Here is a 21,608-nt window from a genome sequence, read left to right as displayed (position 1 = left end):
TTGCTGCTGCTAAAGCACGCAGCTTCCACATTCGGGCTCTGAATAATAGTGCTGAGAGCTACAAGTTGTACATTAGGACTTAGGAACAATAAGGACGCGGCTACGTGTGTGGAGGCCGGACCATATCCTCTTACCCAGAGGCCATGATATCAGTAAAAGGTGCTATAAGGATATCTGGGGTGTGTTCAGGTACCTGTAAGGTGATCCTAGCATGGTAAATGTGCAAAGATGTTTGTATATGTTATTTTACTATGTATGATATCTTAGTTATTCCTTTAAGTTGCGTGTAAATTATCAATGCTGTCATATGTGTAGTGTCATATGTGTAGTGTCAATGCTGTCATATGTGTAGTGTCAGGTATGCTTCCGCCTTTGGGTTGATCATTGTATTTCCGAGCAAGGTTAATGTAGCTTTTATAATGTAACATTATACTAGGTAAACTGTGTAAGTTGTAAATAGTTGGAAATGTAAATAGTTGTCTTTGTCAAGGTAAACTCAAACTTTGAGGGTAAACTCAACCCCCCCCCCTTCATCTTGATTCAGTTCCCTCAGACACCAGTGACCAGGCTTCATAAATCATTTACACAACCACTGGCGAAACCCGTACATCTTTCCTGAATCGTGGCGGCTGTGTTTACATTTATGAAGCCGTTTACGAGCACTTAATTAACAACCCCAAGGTAGTTATTGCTGCAAACAACCTCGCGGTGCCTCGTTGGTAACCTCGGGCCAGATTCACGAAGCAGTTCAACCCGTTCTCGCACTTTCGTATAGTCAATATTGACTTATTAAATACGTGCATATGTGACATACTAATTTATTGTGACTATTTTAGTTTACCTTGAAAAGCTTCATAGAAAACACCGACCTTACCTAACCTTCTTAGTACGTTAAGATAAGCATCTTATTGCTTCGTAATTACAATTATTACTTAACCTATTATAGGTATAGGTTAAGTAATAATTGTAATTACGAAGCAATAAGATGCTTATCTTAACATACTAAGAAGGTTAGGTAAGGTCGGTGTTTTCTATGAAGCTTTTCAAGGTAAACTAGTATGTTTAGTATGTCACATATGCACGTATTTAATAAGTCAATATTGACTGTAAGAAAGTGCGAGAATGGGTTGAACAGTTACGCAAGTACTTACGAACGTGTACCATCTTTTCTCAATCTTTGACGGCTTTGGTTACATTTCTTAAACAGTTTACAAGTATGAAAACTTCCCAATCAACTGTTGTTATTGTTATAAACAGCCTCCTGGTGCTTCGGAGCTCATTAACTGTTTAATAATTGTAAACAAAGCCGCTAAAGATTGCGGAAAGATGTACACGTTCGTAAGTGCTTGCGTAACTGCTTCGGGAATCTAGCCCCTCTTTATTAAGTGTAAACAATCTCCCTGCCACCCATTTTGGGGTAATGGTTTACAATGTAGTAAAGGCTGAGCAACACAAGGGAAATACAAAAGGGAAATATAAAAGAAAAATACAAAATGGGAAACACAAAATACATTAGGCAGTGATGTAGTGGAGACGGACTCCATACACAGTTTCAAGTGTAGCTATGACTGAGCTCAATAGGCTCAGGAACCTGTACTCCACAGTTTATTGATAACCGAGAGGCGGGACCAAAGAGCCAGAGCTCAACCTGAACCCTCAAAGAGGGTTCAGGGGGGTGGGGGAGGTAGTGCCCACAACCTGACCTCTTAAAATTTAAGGAGTTACAACAGTTGTTAACGCAAGTGTACATAAATGGTTTGTACTTTTTTTGTAGTAATGTACTGATTGTTGATTGTTGTAATGTGCTGATTGTTGCTGGTTGTAATGTGCTGATTGTTGTAATGTACTGATTGTTGTTGGTTGTAATGTACTGATTGTTGTAATGTGTTGATTGTTGTAATGTACTGATTGTTGTTGGTTGTAATGTACTGATTGTTGTAATGTGTTGATTGTTGTAATGTACTGATTGTTGTTGGTTGTAATGTACTGATTGTTGTAATGTGTTGATTGTTGTAATGTACTGATTGTTGTAATGTGTTGATTGTTGTAATGTACTGATTGTTGCAGGTTTTAATGTGCTGATTGTTGTAAGGTACTGATTGTTGCTGGTTGTAATGTACTGATTGTTGCTGGTTGTAATGTGCTGATTGTTGCTGGTTGTAATGTGCTGATTGTTGCTGGTTGTAATGTACTGATTGTTGCTGGTTGTAATGTGCTGATTGTTGCTGGTTGTAATGTGCTGATTGTTGCTGGTTGTAATGTACTGATTGTTGCTGGTTGTAATGTGCTGATTGTTGCTGGTTGTAATGTGCTGATTGTTGCTGGTTGTAATGTGCTGATTGTTGCTGGTTGTAATGTGCTGATTGTTGCTGGTTGTAATGTGCTGATTGTTGCTGGTTGTAATGTACTGATTGTTGCTGGTTGTAATGTGCTGATTGTTGCTGGTTGTAATGTGCTGATTGTTGCTGGTTGTAATGTACTGATTGTTGCTGGTTGTAATGTACTGATTGTTGCTGGTTGTAATGTACTGATTGTTGTTGGTTGTAATGTACTGATTGTTGCTGGTAATCAGACTTAAACATTCGTAGGACTCGTACTTTGAAGTATACTGTAATACACCTATTAAGATATATTAGGTGTATATGGTATATTAGGCGCGTATATTGGGCCAAGGAACGCTGGGACGGGTTAGGTTAGGTCCTGTGGTTATACTCCCACGACCTCCCACAGTGTTAGGTCCTCTCCCACGACCTCCCACAGTGTTAGGTCCTCTCCCACGACCTCCCACAGTGTTAGGTCCTCTCCCACAGTGTTAGGTCCTCTCCCACGACCTCCCACAGTGTTAGGTCCTCTCCCACAGTGTTAGGTCCTCTCCCACGACCTCCCACAGTGTTAGGTCCTCTCCCACAGTGTTAGGTCCTCTCCCACGACCTCCCACAGTGTTAGGTCCTCTCCCACAGTGTTAGGTCCTCTCCCACGACCTCCCACAGTGTTAGGTCCTCTCCCACAGTGTTAGGTCCTCTCCCACAGTGTTAGGTCCTCTCCCACGACCTCCCACAGTGTTAGGTCCTCTCCCACAGTGTTAGGTCCTCTCCCACGACCTCCCACAGTGTTAGGTCCTCTCCCACAGTGTTAGGTCCTCTCCCACGACCTCCCACAGTGTTAGGTCCTCTCCCACGACCTCCCACAGTGATAGGTCCTCTCCCACAACCTCCCACAGTGTTAGGTCCTCTCCCACGACCTCCCACAGTGTTAGGTCCTCTCCCACGACCTCCCACAGTGTTAGGTCCTCTCCCACGACCTCCCACAGTGTTAGGTCCTCTCCCACAGTGTTAGGTCCTCTCCCACGACCTCCCACAGTGTTAGGTCCTCTCCCACAGTGTTAGGTCCTCTCTCACGACCTCCCACAGTGTTAGGTCCTCTCCCACGACCTCCCACAGTGTTAGGTCCTCTCCCACGACCTCCCACAGTGTTAGGTCCTCTCCCACAGTGTTAGGTCCTCTCCCACAGTGTTAGGTCCTCTCCCACAGTGTTAGGTCCTCTCCCACAGTGTTAGGTCCTCTCCCACAGTGTTAGGTCCTCTCCCACGACCTCCCACAGTGTTAGGTCCTCTCCCACGACCTCCCACAGTGTTAGGTCCTCTCCCACGACCTCCCACAGTGTTACGTCCTCTCCCACGTCCTCCCACAGTGTTAGGTCCTCTCCCACGACCTCCCACAGTGTTAGGTCCTCTCCCACGACCTCCCACTGTGTTAGGTCCTCTCCCACGACCTCCCACTGTGTTAGGTCCTCTCCCACGACCTTCACAGTGTTAGGTCCTCTCCCACGACCTCCCACAGTGTTAGGTCCTCTCCCACGACCTCCCACAGTGTTAGGTCCTCTCCCACGACCTCCCACAGTGTTAGGTCCTCTCCCACAGTGTTAGGTCCTCTCCCACGACCTCCCACAGTGTTAGGTCCTCTCCCACGACCTCCCACAGTGTTAGGTCCTCTCCCACGACCTCCCACAGTGTTAGGTCCTCTCCCACGACCTCCCACAGTGTTAGGTCCTCTCCCACGACCTCCCACAGTGTTAGGTCCTCTCCCACGACCTCCCACAGTGTTAGGTCCTCTCCCACGTCCTCCCACAGTGTTAGGTCCTCTCCCACGACCTCCCACAGTGATAGGTCCTCTCCCACAACCTCCCACAGTGTTAGGTCCTCTCCCACGACCTCCCACAGTGTTAGGTCCTCTCCCACGACCTCCCACAGTGTTAGGTCCTCTCCCACGACCTCCCACAGTGTTAGGTCCTCTCCCACAGTGTTAGGTCCTCTCCCACGACCTCCCACAGTGTTAGGTCCTCTCCCACAGTGTTAGGTCCTCTCTCACGACCTCCCACAGTGTTAGGTCCTCTCCCACGACCTCCCACAGTGTTAGGTCCTCTCCCACGACCTCCCACAGTGTTAGGTCCTCTCCCACAGTGTTAGGTCCTCTCCCACAGTGTTAGGTCCTCTCCCACAGTGTTAGGTCCTCTCCCACAGTGTTAGGTCCTCTCCCACGACCTCCCACAGTGTTAGGTCCTCTCCCACGACCTCCCACAGTGTTAGGTCCTCTCCCACGACCTCCCACAGTGTTAGGTCCTCTCCCACGTCCTCCCACAGTGTTAGGTCCTCTCCCACGACCTCCCACAGTGTTAGGTCCTCTCCCACGACCTCCCACTGTGTTAGGTCCTCTCCCACGACCTCCCACTGTGTTAGGTCCTCTCCCACGACCTTCACAGTGTTAGGTCCTCTCCCACGACCTCCCACAGTGTTAGGTCCTCTCCCACGACCTCCCACAGTGTTAGGTCCTCTCCCACGACCTCCCACAGTGTTAGGTCCTCTCCCACAGTGTTAGGTCCTCTCCCACGACCTCCCACAGTGTTAGGTCCTCTCCCACGACCTCCCACAGTGTTAGGTCCTCTCCCACGACCTCCCACAGTGTTAGGTCCTCTCCCACGACCTCCCACAGTGTTAGGTCCTCTCCCACGACCTCCCACAGTGTTAGGTCCTCTCCCACGACCTCCCACAGTGTTAGGTCCTCTCCCACGTCCTCCCACAGTAGGGTAAACAGTCAACATTGAGGCCTAACGTGAAACCAGAAACCATAAAACAAGCCATATAAGAGGAACCATTCGGAGAGTAAATGTCGGTTAATGCGAAGGATTCGATCAATGGAGAGTCGACTTGCTTTCACCTCTCCACCACTGGTCCATTAGTATAATGGTCGTCAATAACCAGGTATAATGGGGCGACCTCTAGGATGTTGGTTCGATTCCTCTTCTCTCTCTGCGCCATTTTCTCAACGTGCATTCCTTGATTCAAATATTCAAATTTCCCGCCATCCCCTGGGGGATATTTATTTATTTATATCTATTTTTTGCGAATGTATAAAATGTATATGATTATTCGTGATGATTATTTGTGTGTGGAAAGATTTATAAAATGAGCCGAGAGTTGACAGACCTGAAGATATTAGTGTTCATTCCTCCGCCCACCTAAGTAGTGCGCCCTGTGGTCATTATTTCTAATTAGTAAGATATATAGAAGCAGTTTGTTGACAAAAAATGTAAACTCCTGTAATATTATTGTTTTTTTTTGGTAGAGAAAGTATAGAGTAGGTATTTAGACAGATATATGGCGTTCGCATCAGGATGTATGGAAAGCAGTTCCAAGTTCTGGGTGACTTTGTTAAGCCAGATGTTTCAGATAAGCCAGATGTTTCAGCTCAGCCAGATGTTGTCCTCTACACACAATATTAGGGGCCCCTGCTGCCCTCTACATACAATGTTAGGGGCCCTGCTGCCCTCTACACACAATATTAGGGGCCCTGCTGCCCTCTACACACAATGTTAGGGGCCCTGCTGCCCTCTACACACAATATTAGGGACCCTGCTGCCCTCTACATACAATGTTAGGGGCCCTGCTGCCCTCTACACACAATATTAGGGGCCCTGCTGCCCTCTACACACAATGTTAGGGGCCCTGCTGCCCTCAACATACAATGTTAGGGGCCCTGCTGCCTTCTACATATAATGTTAGGGGGTCCTGCTACCCTTTACACACACTGTTAAGAGTCCTGCTGCCCTCTTCACACAATGTTAGGGCTCCTGCTGCCATCTACTCACACTATTAGGTGTCATGCTGCCCTCTGCACACACTGTTAGGGGTCCTGCTGACCTCTACACACACTGTTAGGGGTCCTGCTGCCATCTACTCACACTGTTAGGAGTCCTGCTGCCCTCTACACACCCTCTTAGAGGTCCTACTGCCCTCTACACACACAGTTAGGGGTCCTACTGTCCTCTACACACCTTGTTAGACGTCCAACTGTCCTCTACACACACAGTTAGGGGTCCTACTGTCCTCTACACACACTGTTAGGGGCCACTCTTGCCCTCTACACACACTGTTAGAGGCCCTTGTTGCCCTACACACACACTGCCAGGGGTCCTGTTGCCCTCTACACACAATGTTAGGGGTCCTACTGTCCTCTACACACAATGTTAGGGGTCCTGCTGCCCTCTACACACAATGTTATGGGAACTGCTGCCCTCTACACACAGTGTCAGGGGTCCTGTTTCCCTATACACACACAGTGTTAGGGGTTTTGCTGACCTCTACAGACAATGTTAGGGGTCCTGGTGCCATCTGTACACACTGTTAGAGATCCTGCTGACCTCTACACACAGTGTTAAGGGTCCTGCTGCCATCTACACGCAGTTTTAGGGGACCTGCTTCCATCTACACACAGTGTTAGGGGGTCCTAGTCTCCTCTACACACCCTGTTAAAGGTCTTACTCTCCTCTACACACACTGTTAAGGGTCCTACGGTCCTCGACACACCCTGTTAGGGGACCTACTGCCCCTACACACAATGTTAGGAGTCCTGATGCCCTCTACACATAATATTAGGGATTCTACTGTCCTCTGCACACCCTGTTAGGGGTCCTACTGTCCTCTACACATCCTGATAGGGGTCCTACTGTCCTCTACACACAATATTAGGGGTCCTGCTGTCCTCTACACACTGTTAGGGGTCCTACTGTCCTCTACACACACTGTTAAGGGTCCTGCTGCCCTCTATATACAGAGTCAGGCGTCCTGCTGGCCTCTACACTCACTGTCAGGGGGTCCTGCTGCCCTCTACACTCACACTGTTAGGGGGTCCTGCTGCCCTCTACACATACTGCTAGGGGTCTTACTGCCATCTACACAAACTGCTAGGGGCCCTGCTGCCCTGTACTTACCCTGTTATGGATCCTACTGATATCTGCACACACTGTTAGGGGTCCTACTGTCCTCAATACACCTTGTTAGGGGTCGTACTGACCTCTACACACACTGTTAGTGGTCCTACTTTCCTCTACACACACTGTTAGGGGTCCTATTGTCCTCAACACACACTGGTAAGGGACCTACTGTCCTCTACACACCATGCTTAGGCGTCCAACTGTCCTCTACACACTCAGTTAGGGGTCCTGCTGTCCTCTACACAGACTGTTAAGGGTCCTACTGTCCTCTACACACTATGTTAGGGGCCCTGCTGCCCTCTACACACTGTTAGGGAGCCTCCGTTGCCCTCTTCACACACTGTTAAGGGTCCTGCTGCCCTCTACACACTCTTAGAGGCCCTTGTTGCCCTCTACACACGCTGTTAAGGTCCTGCTGCCCTCTACACATATTGTTAGGGATCCTACTGACCTCTACGCACACTGTCACGGGTCCTGCTGCCCTCTCCCACACTGTTAGAGGTCCTGCTGCCATCTTCACACACTGACAGGGGCCTTTCTGCCCTCTACACACGCTGTTAGGGGTCCTACTGTCCTCTACACACACTGTTAGTGGTCCAACTGTTCTCTACACACACTGTTAGGGATCCTACTGTCCTCTACACACAATGTTAGAGGTCCTGCTGCCCGCTACACACAATGTTAAGGGAACTGCTGCCCCTCTACAGTCACTGTTAGGGGTCGTGCTGCCCTCCACATACACTGTCAGGGGGCCTGCCTCCCTCTACACAGTGTCAGGGATCCTGCTGACCTCTACACACACACTGTTATGGGCTCTGCTGTCCTTTACACAAACTTTTAAGGGTCCTACGGTCCTCTACACACAATGTTAGGAGTTCTGATGCCCTCTACACATACTATTTGGGGTTCTACTGTCCTCTGCACACCCTGTTAGGGGTCCTACTGTGCTTTACACGCACTGTTAGTGGTCCTACTGTCCTCTACACACACACACACTGTTAGAGATCCTGCTGCCCTCTAAACATACTGATAGGGGTCCTACTGCCCTCTACACATATTGGTAAGGGCCCTGCTGGCCTGTACACATCCTGATAGGGGACCTACTGTCCTCTACACACAATGGTAGGGGTCTTGCTGTCCTCTACACTCAATGTTAGGGGTCGTGCTGCCCTCTACATACACTGTCAGGGGTCCTGCTGCCCTAGACACACACTGTTAGGGGTCTCGCTACCCTTTACACACAATGTCAGGGGTCCTGCTATACTCTACCCATATTGTTAAGAGTCCAGCTGCCCAAACACACAATGTTAAGGGTCACACTCCACTCTACACACCCTGTTAGGGGGGGTAATACTATACACTACTGACAATGGTAGGTGTCCTACCCTTCTGTACACACCCTGTTAGGGATCCTTCTGCCCTTTACACACCTTGTTAAAGGTCCTACTGTCCTCTACACACCTTGTTAGAGGCCCTGCTGTACTGTACACACAATGTTAGGGGCCCTGCTGCCCTGTACACACACTGTTAGGGGCCCTGCTGCCCACTACACATACAGTTAGGGGTCTTACTGCCTTCAACACATACTGTTAGGGACCTGTTAGGGTCTAACACATACTGTTAGGGTTACTGTTTTTTGGCAGGTAGCGGCGAAATTGGCGCGATTTTTGCCCGCCAGCTACAAAAATCACATGGTTTCTGGCCGCTAGCGTCGAAAATAGCACGGTTTTCGGCCGTTAGCGGCTAAAATCGCCCGATTTTTGGCCGCTAGCGGCGAAAATCGCCCTATTTTTTGGCCGCTAGCGGCGAAAATAGCCCCTTTTTTGGCCGCTAGCGGCGAAAATCGTTCGATTTTTGGCAGGTAGCGGCGAAATTGGCGCGATTTTTGCCCGCCAGCTGCAAAAATCGCATGGTTTCTGGCCGCTAGCGTCGAAAATAGCGCGGTTTTCGGCCGTTAGCGGCAAAAATCGCCCGATTTTTGGCCGCTAGCGGCGAAAATCGCACGGTTTTTGGCCGCTAGCGGCGAAAATCGCGCTATTTTTGGCCGGTAGCGGCGAAAATCGCTATTTTTGTCCGCCAGCTGCGAAAATCGCATGGTTTTTGGCCGCTAGCGGCGAAAATCGCGCGGTTTTTGGCCAGTAGCGGCAAAAATCGCGCTATTTTTGCCCACCAGCTGTGAAAATCGCACGGTTTTTGGCCGCTAGCGGCGAAAATCACGCTGTTTTTGGCCGGTAGCGGCAAAAATCGCCCGATTTTTGGCCGCTAGCGGCGAAAATCGCACGGTTTTTGGCCGCTAGCGGCGAAAATCGCGCTACTTTTGGCCGGTAGCGGCGAAAATCGCGATTTTTGCCAGCCAGCTGCGAAAATCGCATGGTTTTTGGCCGCTAGCGGCTTAAATCGGCCGATTTTTGGCTGGTAGCGGCTTAAATCGCGCGATTTATGCCCGCCAGCTGTGAAAATCGCACGGTTTTTGGCCGGTAGCGGCGAAAATGGCGCGATTTTTGCCCGCCAGCTACAAAAATCACATGGTTTCTGGCCGCTAGCGTCGAAAATAGCACGGTTTTCGGCCGTTAGCGGCTAAAATCGCCCGATTTTTGGCCGCTAGCGGCGAAAATCGCCCTATTTTTTGGCCGCTAGCGGCGAAAATAGCCCCTTTTTTGGCCGCTAGCGGCGAAAATCGTTCGATTTTTGGCAGGTAGCGGCGAAATTGGCGCGATTTTTGCCCGCCAGCTGCAAAAATCGCATGGTTTCTGGCCGCTAGCGTCGAAAATAGCGCGGTTTTCGGCCGTTAGCGGCAAAAATCGCCCGATTTTTGGCCGCTAGCGGCGAAAATCGCACGGTTTTTGGCAGCCAGCTGCGAAAATCGCATGGTTTTTGGCCGCTAGCGGCGAAAATCGCGCGGTTTTTGGCCAGTAGCGGCTAAAATCGCGCTATTTTTGCCCACCAGCTGTGAAAATCGCACGGTTTTTGGCCGCTAGCGGCGAAAATCACGCTGTTTTTGGCCGGTAGCGGCAAAAATCGCCCGATTTTTGGCCGCTAGCGGCGAAAATCGCACGGTTTTTGGCCGCTAGCGTCGAAAATCGCGCTACTTTTGGCCGGTAGCGGCGAAAATCGCGATTTTTGCCAGCCAGCTGCGAAAATCGCATGGTTTTTGGCCGCTAGCGGCTTAAATCGGCCGATTTTTGGCTGGTAGCGGCTTAAATCGCGCGATTTATGCCCGCCAGCTGTGAAAATCGCACGGTTTTTGGCCGGTAGCGGCGAAAATCGCGCTACTTTTGGCCGGTAGCGGCGAAAATCGAAATTTTTGCCCGCCAGCTGCAAAAATCGAATGGTTTTTGGCCGCTAGCGGGGAAAATCGCGTAATTTTTGGCCGGAATCGATGAAAATCGCGATTTTTGCCCGCCAGCTGCAAAAATCGCATGGTTTTTGGCCGGTAGCGGCGAAAATCGCGCGGTTTTTGGCCGGTAGCGGCGAAAATCGCGCTATTTTTGGCCGGTAGCGGCGAAAATCGCGATTTTTGCCCGCCAGCTGCGAAAATCGCATGGTTTTTGGCCGCTAGCTGCAAAAATCGCGCAGTTTTTGGCCGGTAGCGGCGAAAATCGCGCTATTTTTGGCCGGTAGCGGCGAAAATCGCGATTTTTGCCCGCCAGCTGCGAAAATCGCATGGTTTTTGGCCGCTAGCGGCGAAAATCGCGCGGTTTTTGGCCGGTAGCTGCGAAAATCGCACTATTTTTGGCTGGTAGCGGCGAAAATCGCGCGGTTTTTGGCCGGTAGCGGCGAAAATCGCGCTATTTTTGGCCGCTAGCGGCAAAAATCGCGATTTTTCCCCGCCAGCTTCGAAAATCGCATGGTTTTTGGCCGCTGGCGGCGAAAATCGCGCGGTTTTTGGCCGGTAGCGGCGAAAATCGCGCTATTTTTGGCCGGTAGCGGCGAAAATCGCTATTTTTGCCCGCCAGCTGCGAAAATCGCATGGTTTTTGGCCGCTAGCGGCGAAAATCGCGCGGTTTTTGGCCGGTAGCGACGAAAATCGCCCTATTTTTGGCCGGTAGAGGCGAAAATCGCGATTTTTGCCCGCCAGCTGCGAAAATCGCATGGTTTTTGGCCGGTAGCGGCGAAAATCGCGCGGTTTTTGGCCGGTAGCGGCGAAAATTGCGCTATTTTTGGCCGGTAGCGGCGAAAATCGCGCGGTTTTTGGCCGGTTTCGGCGAAAATCGCGCGGTTTTTGGCCGGTAGCGGCGAAAATCGCGCTATTTTTGGCCGGTAGCGGCGAAAATCGAAATTTTTGCCCGCCAGCTGCAAAAATCGAATGGTTTTTGGCCGCTAGCGGGGAAAATCGCGTAATTTTTGGCCGGTAGCGGCGAAAATCGCGATTTTTGCCCGCCAGCTGCGAAAATCGCATGGTTTTTGGCCGCTAGCGGCAAAAATCGCGCAGTTTTTGGCCGGTAGCGGCGAAAATCGCGCTATTTTTGGCCGGTAGCGGCGAAAATCGCGATTTTTGCCCGCCAGCTGCGAAAATCGCATGGTTTTTGGCCGCTAGCGGCGAAAATCGCGCGGTTTTGGCCGGAAGCGGCGAAAATCGCACTATTTTTGGCTGGTAGCGGCGAAAATCGCGCGGTTTTTGGACGGTAGCGGCGAAAATCGCGCTATTTTTGGCCGCTAGCGGCGAAAATCGGGATTTTTCCCCGCCAGCTTCGAAAATCGCATGGTTTTTGGCCGCTGGCGGCGAAAACCGCGCGGTTTTTGGCCGGTAGCGGCGAAAATCGCGCTATTTTTGGCCGGTAGCGGCGAAAATCGCTATTTTTGCCCGCCAGCTGCGAAAATCGCATGGTTTTTGGACGCTAGCGGCGAAAATCGCGCGGTTTTTGGCCGGTAGCGACGAAAATCGCCCTATTTTTGGCCGGTAGAGGCGAAAATCGCGATTTTTGCCCGCCAGCTGCGAAAATCGCATGGTTTTTGGCCGGTAGCGGCGAAAATCGCGCGGTTTTTGGCCGGTAGCGGCGAAAATCGCGCGGTTTTTGGCCGGTAGCGGCGAAAATCACGCTATTTTTGGCCGGTAGCGGCGAAAATCGCGATTTTTGTCCGCCAGCTGCGAAAATCGCATGGTTTTTGGCCGCTAGCGGCGAAAATCGCGCGATTTTTGGCCGGTAGCGGCGAAAATCGCGCTATTTTTGGCCGGTAGCGGCGAAAATCGCGATTTTTGCCCGCCAGCTGCGAAAATCGCATGGTTTTTGGCCTCTAGCGGCGAAAATCGCGCTTTTTTTGGCCGGTAGCGGCGAAAATCGCGCTATTTTTGGCCGGTAGCGGCGAAAATTGCGATTTTTGCCCGCCAGCTGCAAAAATCGCATGGTTTTCGGCCGCTAGCGGCAAAAATCGCGCGGTTTTTGGCCGGTAGTGGCGAAAATCGCGCTATTTTTGGCCGGTAGCGGCGAAAATCGCGCTATTTTGGGCCGGTAGCGGCGAAAATCGCGATTTTTGCCCGCCAGCTGCGAAAATTGCATGGTTTTTGGCCGCTAGCGGCGATAATCGCGCAGTTTTTGGCCGGTAGCGGCGAAAATCGCGCTATTTTTGGCCGGTAGTGGCGAAAATCGCGATTTTTGCCCGCCAGCTGCGAAAATCGCATGGTTTTTGGCCGCTAGCGGCGAAAATCGCGCGGTTTTTGGCCGGTAGCTACGAAAATCGCCCTATTTTTGGCCGGTAGCGGCGAAAATCGCGATTTTTGCACGCCAGCTGCGAAAATCGAATGCTTTTTGGCCGCTAGCGGCGAAAATCGCGCGGTTTTTGGCCGGTAGCGGCGAAAATCGCGCTATTTTTGGCTGGTGGCAGCGAAAATCGCGCGGTTTTTGGCCGATAGCGGCAAAAATCGCGCTATTTTTGGCCGGTAGCGGCGAAAATCGCGATTTTTGCCCGCCAGTTGCGAAAATCGCATGGTTTTTGGCCACTGGCAGCGAAAATCGCGCGGTTTTTGGCCGGTAGCGGCGAAAATCGCGCTATTTTTGGCCGGTAGCGGCGAAAATAGCGATTTTTGCCCGCCAGCTGCGAAAATCGCATGGTTATTGGCCGCTAGCGGCGAAAATCGCGCTGTTTTTGGCCAGTAGCGGCGAAAATCGCCCTATTTTTGGCCAGTAGCGGCGAAAATCGCGCGGTTTTTGGCCGGTAGCGGCGAAAATCGCGCTATTTTTGGACGGTGGCTGCGAAAATCGAAATGTTTGCCCGCCAGATGCGAAAATCGAATGGTTTTTATCCGCTAGAGGCTAAAATCGCGCGGTTTTTGGCCGGTAGCGGCGAAAATGGCCCTATTTTTGGCCGGTAGCGGCGAAAATCGCGATTTTTGCCCGCCAGCTGCGAAAATCGCATGGTTTTTGGGCGCTAGCGGCGAAAATCGCGCGGTTTTTGGCTGGTAGCGGCTTAAATCGCGCGATTTATGCCCGCCAGCTGTGAAAATCGCACGGTTTTTGGCCGGTAGCGGCGAAAATCGCGCTATTTTTGGCCGGTAGCGGCGAAAATCGAAATTTTTGCCCGCCAGCTGCAAAAATCGAATGGTTTTTGGCCGCTAGCGGGGAAAATCGCGTAATTTTTGGCCGGAAACGGCGAAAATCGCGATTTTTGCCCGCCAGCGGCAAAAATCGCATGGTTTTTGGCCGGTAGCGGCGAAAATCGCGCGGTTTTTGGCCGGTAGCGGCGAAAATCGCGCTATTTTTGGCCGGTAGCGGCGAAAATCGCGATTTTTGCCCGCCAGCTGCGAAAATCGCATGGTTTTTGGCCGCTAGCGGCGAAAATCGCGCGGTTTTTGGCCGGTAGCGACGAAAATCGCCCTATTTTTGGCCGGTAGAGGCGAAAATCGCGATTTTTGCCCGCCAGCTGCGAAAATCGCATGGTTTTTGGCCGCTAGCGGCGAAAATCGCGCGGTTTTTGGCCGGTAGCGACGAAAATCGCCCTATTTTTGGCCGGTAGAGGCGAAAATCGCGATTTTTGCCCGCCAGCTGCGAAAATCGCATGGTTTTTGGCCGGTAGCAGCGAAAATCGCGCGGTTTTTGGCCGGTAGCGGCGAAAATCGCGCGGTTTTTGGCCGGTAGCGGCGAAAATCGCGCTATTTTTGGCCGGTAGCGGCGAAAATCGCGCGGTTTTTGGCCGGTAGCGGCGAAAATCGCGCGGTTTTTGGCCGGTAGCGGCGAAAATCGCGCTATTTTTGGCCGGAAGCGGCGAAAATCGAAATTTTTGCCCGCCAGCTGCAAAAATCGAATGGTTTTTGGCCGCTAGCGGGGAAAATCGCGTAATTTTTGGCCGGTAGCGGCGAAAATCGCGATTTTTGCCCGCCAGCTGCGAAAATCGCATGGTTTTTGGCCGCTAGCGGCAAAAATCGCGCAGTTTTTGGCCGGTAGCGGCGAAAATCGTGCTATTTTTGGCCGGTAGCGGCGAAAATCGCGATTTTTGCCCGCCAGCTGCGAAAATCGCATGGTTTTTGGCCGCTAACGGCGAAAATCGCGCGGTTTTGGCCGGAAGCGGCGAAAATCGCACTATTTTTGGCTGGTAGCGGCGAAAATCGCGCGGTTTTTGGACGGTAGCGGCGAAAATCGCGCTATTTTTGGCCGCTAGCGGCGAAAATCGGGATTTTTCCCCGCCAGCTTCGAAAATCGCATGGTTTTTGGCCGCTGGCGGCGAAAATCGCGCGGTTTTTGGCCGGTAGCGGCGAAAATCGCGCTATTTTTGGCCGGTAGCGGCGAAAATCGCTATTTTTGCCCGCCAGCTGCGAAAATCGCATGGTTTTTGGACGCTAGCGGCGAAAATCGCGCGGTTTTTGGCCGGTAGCGACGAAAATCGCCCTATTTTTGGCCGGTAGAGGCGAAAATCGTGATTTTTGCCCGCCAGCTGCGAAAATCGCATGGTTTTTGGCCGGTAGCGGCGAAAATTGCGCGGTTTTTGGCCGGTAGCGGCGAAAATCGCGCGGTTTTTGGCCGGTAGCGGCGAAAATCGCGCTATTTTTGGCCGGTAGCGGCGAAAATCGCGATTTTTGCCCGCCAGCTGCGAAAATCGCATGGTTTTTGGCCGCTAGCGGCGAAAATCGCGCGATTTTTGGCCGGTAGCGGCGAAAATCGCGATTTTTGCCCGCCAGCTGCGAAAATTGCATGGTTTTTGGCCGCTAGCGGCGATAATCGGGCAGTTTTTGGCCGGTAGCGGCGAAAATCGCGCTATTTTTTGCCGGTAGTGGCGAAAATCGCGATTTTTGCCCGCCAGCTGCGAAAATCGCATGGTTTTGGCCGCTAGCGGCAAAAATCGCGCGGTTTTTGGCCGGTAGCGACGAAAATCGCCCTATTTTTGGCCGGTAGCGGCGAAAATCGCGATTTTTGCACGCCAGCTGCGAAAATCGAATGCTTTTTGGCCGCTAGCGGCGAAAATCGCGCGGTTTTTGGCCGGTAGCGGCGAAAATCGCGCTATTTTTGGCTGGTGGCAGCGAAAATCGCGCGGTTTTTGGCCGATAGCGGCAAAAATCGCGCTATTTTTGGCCGGTAGCGGCGAAAATCGCATGGTTTTTGGCCACTGGCGGCGAAAATCGCATGGTTTTTGGCCGCTAACGGCGAAAATCGCGCGGTTTTGGCCGGAAGCGGCGAAAATCGCACTATTTTTGGCTGGTAGCGGCGAAAATCGCGCGGTTTTTGGACGGTAGCGGCGAAAATCGCGCTATTTTTGGCCGCTAGCGGCGAAAATCGGGATTTTTCCCCGCCAGCTTCGAAAATCGCATGGTTTTTGGCCGCTGGCGGCGAAAATCGCGCGGTTTTTGGCCGGTAGCGGCGAAAATCGCGCTATTTTTGGCCGGTAGCGGCGAAAATCGCTATTTTTGCCCGCCAGCTGCGAAAATCGCATGGTTTTTGGACGCTAGCGGCGAAAATCGCGCGGTTTTTGGCCGGTAGCGACGAAAATCGCCCTATTTTTGGCCGGTAGAGGCGAAAATCGTGATTTTTGCCCGCCAGCTGCGAAAATCGCATGGTTTTTGGCCGGTAGCGGCGAAAATTGCGCGGTTTTTGGCCGGTAGCGGCGAAAATCGCGCGGTTTTTGGCCGGTAGCGGCGAAAATCGCGCTATTTTTGGCCGGTAGCGGCGAAAATCGCGATTTTTGCCCGCCAGCTGCGAAAATCGCATGGTTTTTGGCCGCTAGCGGCGAAAATCGCGCGATTTTTGGCCGGTAGCGGCGAAAATCGCGATTTTTGCCCGCCAGCTGCGAAAATTGCATGGTTTTTGGCCGCTAGCGGCGATAATCGCGCAGTTTTTGGCTGGTAGCGGCGAAAATCGCTATTTTTGCCCGCCAGCTGCGAAAATCGCATGGTTTTTGGCCGCTAGCGGCGAAAATCGCGCGGTTTTTGGCCGGTAGCGACGAAAATCGCCCTATTTTTGGCCGGTAGAGGCGAAAATCGCGATTTTTGCCCGCCAGCTGCGAAAATCGCATGGTTTTTGGCCGGTAGCAGCGAAAATCGCGCGGTTTTTGGCCGGTAGCGGCGAAAATCGCGCGGTTTTTGGCCGGTAGCGGCGAAAATCGCGCTATTTTTGGCCGGTAGCGGCGAAAATCGCGCGGTTTTTGGCCGGTAGCGGCGAAAATCGCGCGGTTTTTGGCCGGTAGCGGCGAAAATCGCGCTATTTTTGGCCGGAAGCGGCGAAAATCGAAATTTTTGCCCGCCAGCTGCAAAAATCGAATGGTTTTTGGCCGCTAGCGGGGAAAATCGCGTAATTTTTGGCCGGTAGCGGCGAAAATCGCGATTTTTGCCCGCCAGCTGCGAAAATCGCATGGTTTTTGGCCGCTAGCGGCAAAAATCGCGCAGTTTTTGGCCGGTAGCGGCGAAAATCGTGCTATTTTTGGCCGGTAGCGGCGAAAATCGCGATTTTTGCCCGCCAGCTGCGAAAATCGCATGGTTTTTGGCCGCTAACGGCGAAAATCGCGCGGTTTTGGCCGGAAGCGGCGAAAATCGCACTATTTTTGGCTGGTAGCGGCGAAAATCGCGCGGTTTTTGGACGGTAGCGGCGAAAATCGCGCTATTTTTGGCCGCTAGCGGCGAAAATTGGGATTTTTCCCCGCGAGCTTCGAAAATCGCATGGTTTTTGGCCGCTGGCGGCGAAAATCGCGCGGTTTTTGGCCGGTAGCGGCGAAAATCGCGCTATTTTTGGCCGGTAGCGGCGAAAATCGCTATTTTTGCCCGCCAGCTGCGAAAATCGCATGGTTTTTGGACGCTAGCGGCGAAAATCGCGCGGTTTTTGGCCGGTAGCGACGAAAATCGCCCTATTTTTGGCCGGTAGAGGCGAAAATCGTGATTTTTGCCCGCCAGCTGCGAAAATCGCATGGTTTTTGGCCGGTAGCGGCGAAAATTGCGCGGTTTTTGGCCGGTAGCGGCGAAAATCGCGCGGTTTTTGGCCGGTAGCGGCGAAAATCGCGCTATTTTTGGCCGGTAGCGGCGAAAATCGCGATTTTTGCCCGCCAGCTGCGAAAATCGCATGGTTTTTGGCCGCTAGCGGCGAAAATCGCGCGATTTTTGGCCGGTAGCGGCGAAAATCGCGATTTTTGCCCGCCAGCTGCGAAAATTGCATGGTTTTTGGCCGCTAGCGGCGATAATCGCGCAGTTTTTGGCCGGTAGCGGCGAAAATCGCGCTATTTTTTGCCGGTAGTGGCGAAAATCGCGATTTTTGCCCGCCAGCTGCGAAAATCGCATGGTTTTGGCCGCTAGCGGCAAAAATCGCGCGGTTTTTGGCCGGTAGCGACGAAAATCGCCCTATTTTTGGCCGGTAGCGGCGAAAATCGCGATTTTTGCACGCCAGCTGCGAAAATCGAATGCTTTTTGGCCGCTAGCGGCGAAAATCGCGCGGTTTTTGGCCGGTAGCGGCGAAAATCGCGCTATTTTTGGCTGGTGGCAGCGAAAATCGCGCGGTTTTTGGCCGATACCGGCAAAAATCGCGCTATTTTTGGCCGGTAGCGGCGAAAATCGCATGGTTTTTGGCCAATGGCGGCGAAAATCGCATGGTTTTTGGCCGCTAACGGCGAAAACCGCGCGGTTTTGGCCGGAAGCGGCGAAAATCGCACTATTTTTGGCTGGTAGCGGCGAAAATCGCGCGGTTTTTGGACGGTAGCGGCGAAAATCGCGCTATTTTTGGCCGCTAGCGGCGAAAATCGGGATTTTTCCCCGCCAGCTTCGAAAATCGCATGGTTTTTGGCCGCTGGCGGCGAAAATCGCGCGGTTTTTGGCCGGTAGCGGCGAAAATCGCGCTATTTTTGGCCGGTAGCGGCGAAAATCGCTATTTTTGCCCACCAGCTGCGAAAATCGCATGGTTTTTGGACGCTAGCGGCGAAAATCGCGCGGTTTTTGGCCGGTAGCGACGAAAATCGCCCTATTTTTGGCCGGTAGAGGCGAAAATCGTGATTTTTGCCCGCCAGCTGCGAAAATCGCATGGTTTTTGGCCGGTAGCGGCGAAAATTGCGCGGTTTTTGGCCGGTAGCGGCGAAAATCGCGCGGTTTTTGGCCGGTAGCGGCGAAAATCGCGCTATTTTTGGCCGGTAGCGGCGAAAATCGCGATTTTTGCCCGCCAGCTGCGAAAATCGCATGGTTTTTGGCCGCTAGCGGCGAAAATCGCGCGATTTTTGGCCGGTAGCGGCGAAAATCGCGATTTTTGCCCGCCAGCTGCGAAAATTGCATGGTTTTTGGCCGCTAGCGGCGATAATCGCGCAGTTTTTGGCTGGTAGCGGCGAAAATCGCTATTTTTGCCCGCCAGCTGCGAAAATCGCATGGTTTTTGGCCGCTAGCGGCGAAAATCGCGCGGTTTTTGGTCGGTAGCGACGAAAATCGCCCTATTTTAGGCCGGTAGAGGCGAAAATCGCGATTTTTGCCCGCCAGCTGCGAAAATCGCATGGTTTTTGGCCGGTAGCAGCGAAAATCGCGCGGTTTTTGGCCGGTAGCGGCGAAAATCGCGCGGTTTTTGGCCGGTAGCGGCGAAAATCGCGCTATTTTTGGCCGGTAGCGGCGAAAATCGCGCGGTTTTTGGCCGGTAGCGGCGAAAATCGCGCGGTTTTTGGCCGGTAGCGGCGAAAATCGCGCTATTTTTGGCCGGAAGCGGCGAAAATCGAAATTTTTGCCCGCCAGCTGCAAAAATCGAATGGTTTTTGGCCGCTAGCGGGGAAAATCGCGTAATTTTTGGCCGGTAGCGGCGAAAATCGCGATTTTTGCCCGCCAGCTGCGAAAATCGCATGGTTTTTGGCCGCTAGCGGCAAAAATCGCGCAGTTTTTGGCCGGTAGCGGCGAAAATCGTGCTATTTTTGGCCGGTAGCGGCGAAAATCGCGATTTTTGCCCGCCAGCTGCGAAAATCGCATGGTTTTTGGCCGCTAACGGCGAAAATCGCGCGGTTTTGGCCGGAAGCGGCGAAAATCGCACTATTTTTGGCTGGTAGCGGCGAAAATCGCGCGGTTTTTGGACGGTAGCGGCGAAAATCGCGCTATTTTTGGCCGCTAGCGGCGAAAATCGGGATTTTTCCCCGCCAGCTTCGAAAATCGCATGGTTTTTGGCCGCTGGCGGCGAAAATCGCGCGGTTTTTGGCCGGTAGCGGCGAAAATCGCGCTATTTTTGGCCGGTAGCGGCGAAAATCGCTATTTTTGCCCGCCAGCTGCGAAAATCGCATGGTTTTTGGACGCTAGCGGCGAAAATCGCGCGGTTTTTGGCCGGTAGCGACGAAAATCGCCCTATTTTTGGCCGGTAGAGGCGAAAATCGTGATTTTTGCCCGCCAGCTGCGAAAATCGCATGGTTTTTGGCCGGTAGCGGCGAAAATTGCGCGGTTTTTGGCCGGTAGCGGCGAAAATCGCGCGGTTTTTGGCCGGTAGCGGCGAAAATCGCGCTATTTTTGGCCGGTAGCGGCGAAAATCGCGATTTTTGCCCGCCAGCTGCGAAAATCGCATGGTTTTTGGCCGCTAGCGGCGAAAATCGCGCGATTTTTGGCCGGTAGCGGCGAAAATCGCGATTTTTGCCCGCCAGCTGCGAAAATTGCATGGTTTTTGGCCGCTAGCGGCGATAATCGCGCAGTTTTTGGCCGGTAGCGGCGAAAATCGCGCTATTTTTTGCCGGTAGTGGCGAAAATCGCGATTTTTGCCCGCCAGCTGCGAAAATCGCATGGTTTTGGCCGCTAGCGGCAAAAATCGCGCGGTTTTTGGCCGGTAGCGACGAAAATCGCCCTATTTTTGGCCGGTAGCGGCGAAAATCGCGATTTTTGCACGCCAGCTGCGAAAATCGAATGCTTTTTGGCCGCTAGCGGCGAAAATCGCGCGGTTTTTGGCCGGTAGCGGCGAAAATCGCGCTATTTTTGGCTGGTGGCAGCGAAAATCGCGCGGTTTTTGGCCGATAGCGGCAAAAATCGCGCTATTTTTGGCCGGTAGCGGCGAAAATCGCGATTTTTGCCCGCCAGTTGCGAAAATCGCATGGTTTTTGGCCACTGGCGGCGAAAATCGCGCGGTTTTTGGCCGGTAGCGGCGAAAATCGCGCTATTTTTGGCCGGTAGCGGCGAAAATAGCGATTTTTGCCCGCCAGCTGCGAAAATCGCATGGTTATTGGCCGCTAGCGGCGAAAATCGCGCTGTTTTTGGCCAGTAGCGGCGAAAATCGCCCTATTTTTGGCCAGTAGCGGCGAAAATCGCGCGGTTTTTGACCGGTAGCGGCGAAAATCGCGCTATTTTTGGACGGTGGCTGCGAAAATCGAAATGTTTGCCCGCCAGCTGCGAAAATCGAATGGTTTTTATCCGCTAGAGGCTAAAATCGCGCGGTTTTTGGCCGGTAGCGGCGAAAATGGCCCTATTTTTGGCCGGTAGCGGCGAAAATCGCGATTTTTGCCCGCCAGCTGCGAAAATCGCATGGTTTTCGGCCGCTAGCGGCGAAAATCGCGCGGTTTTTGGCTGGTAGCGGCTTAAATCGCGCGATTTATGCCCGCCAGCTGTGAAAATCGCACGGTTTTTGGCCGGTAGCGGCGAAAATCGCGCTATTTTTGGCCGGTAGCGGCGAAAATCGAAATTTTTGCCCGCCAGCTGCAAAAATCGAATGGTTTTTGGCCGCTAGCGGGGAAAATCGCGTAATTTTTGGCCGGAAACGGCGAAAATCGCGATTTTTGCCCGCCAGCTGCAAAAATCGCATGGTTTTTGGCCGGTAGCGGCGAAAATCGCGCGGTTTTTGGCCGGTAGCGGCGAAAATCGCGCTATTTTTGGCCGGTAGCGGCGAAAATCGCGATTTTTGCCCGCCAGCTGCGAAAATCGCATGGTTTTTGGCCGCTAGCGGCGAAAATCGCGCGGTTTTTGGCCGGTAGCGGCGAAAATCGCGCTATTTTTGGCTGGT

At 52.2% G+C, this 21,608-nt stretch overlaps 1 protein-coding gene across 1 annotated transcript in view; it reads right to left on the bottom strand.

The window, feature by feature from the left end:
* Positions 1-1,733: 1,733 nt before the first annotated feature.
* Positions 1,734-21,608, bottom strand: part of LOC138355900 (myb-like protein Q) — a 130,303-nt gene continuing 110,428 nt past the window's right edge. Inside the window, exon 3 of the mRNA XM_069311452.1 lies at positions 1,734-2,608. Within this exon, the coding sequence (XP_069167553.1) occupies positions 1,734-2,608 (875 nt within the window). The remainder of the gene's footprint in view (positions 2,609-21,608) is intronic.

This window comes from Procambarus clarkii, chromosome 69 (assembly GCF_040958095.1).
Source record: "Procambarus clarkii isolate CNS0578487 chromosome 69, FALCON_Pclarkii_2.0, whole genome shotgun sequence".
NCBI lineage: Eukaryota > Metazoa > Arthropoda > Malacostraca > Decapoda > Cambaridae > Procambarus > Procambarus clarkii.
Note: the sequence above shows the minus strand (reverse complement) of the source record. Positions and strands in the feature narration are given on the sequence as shown.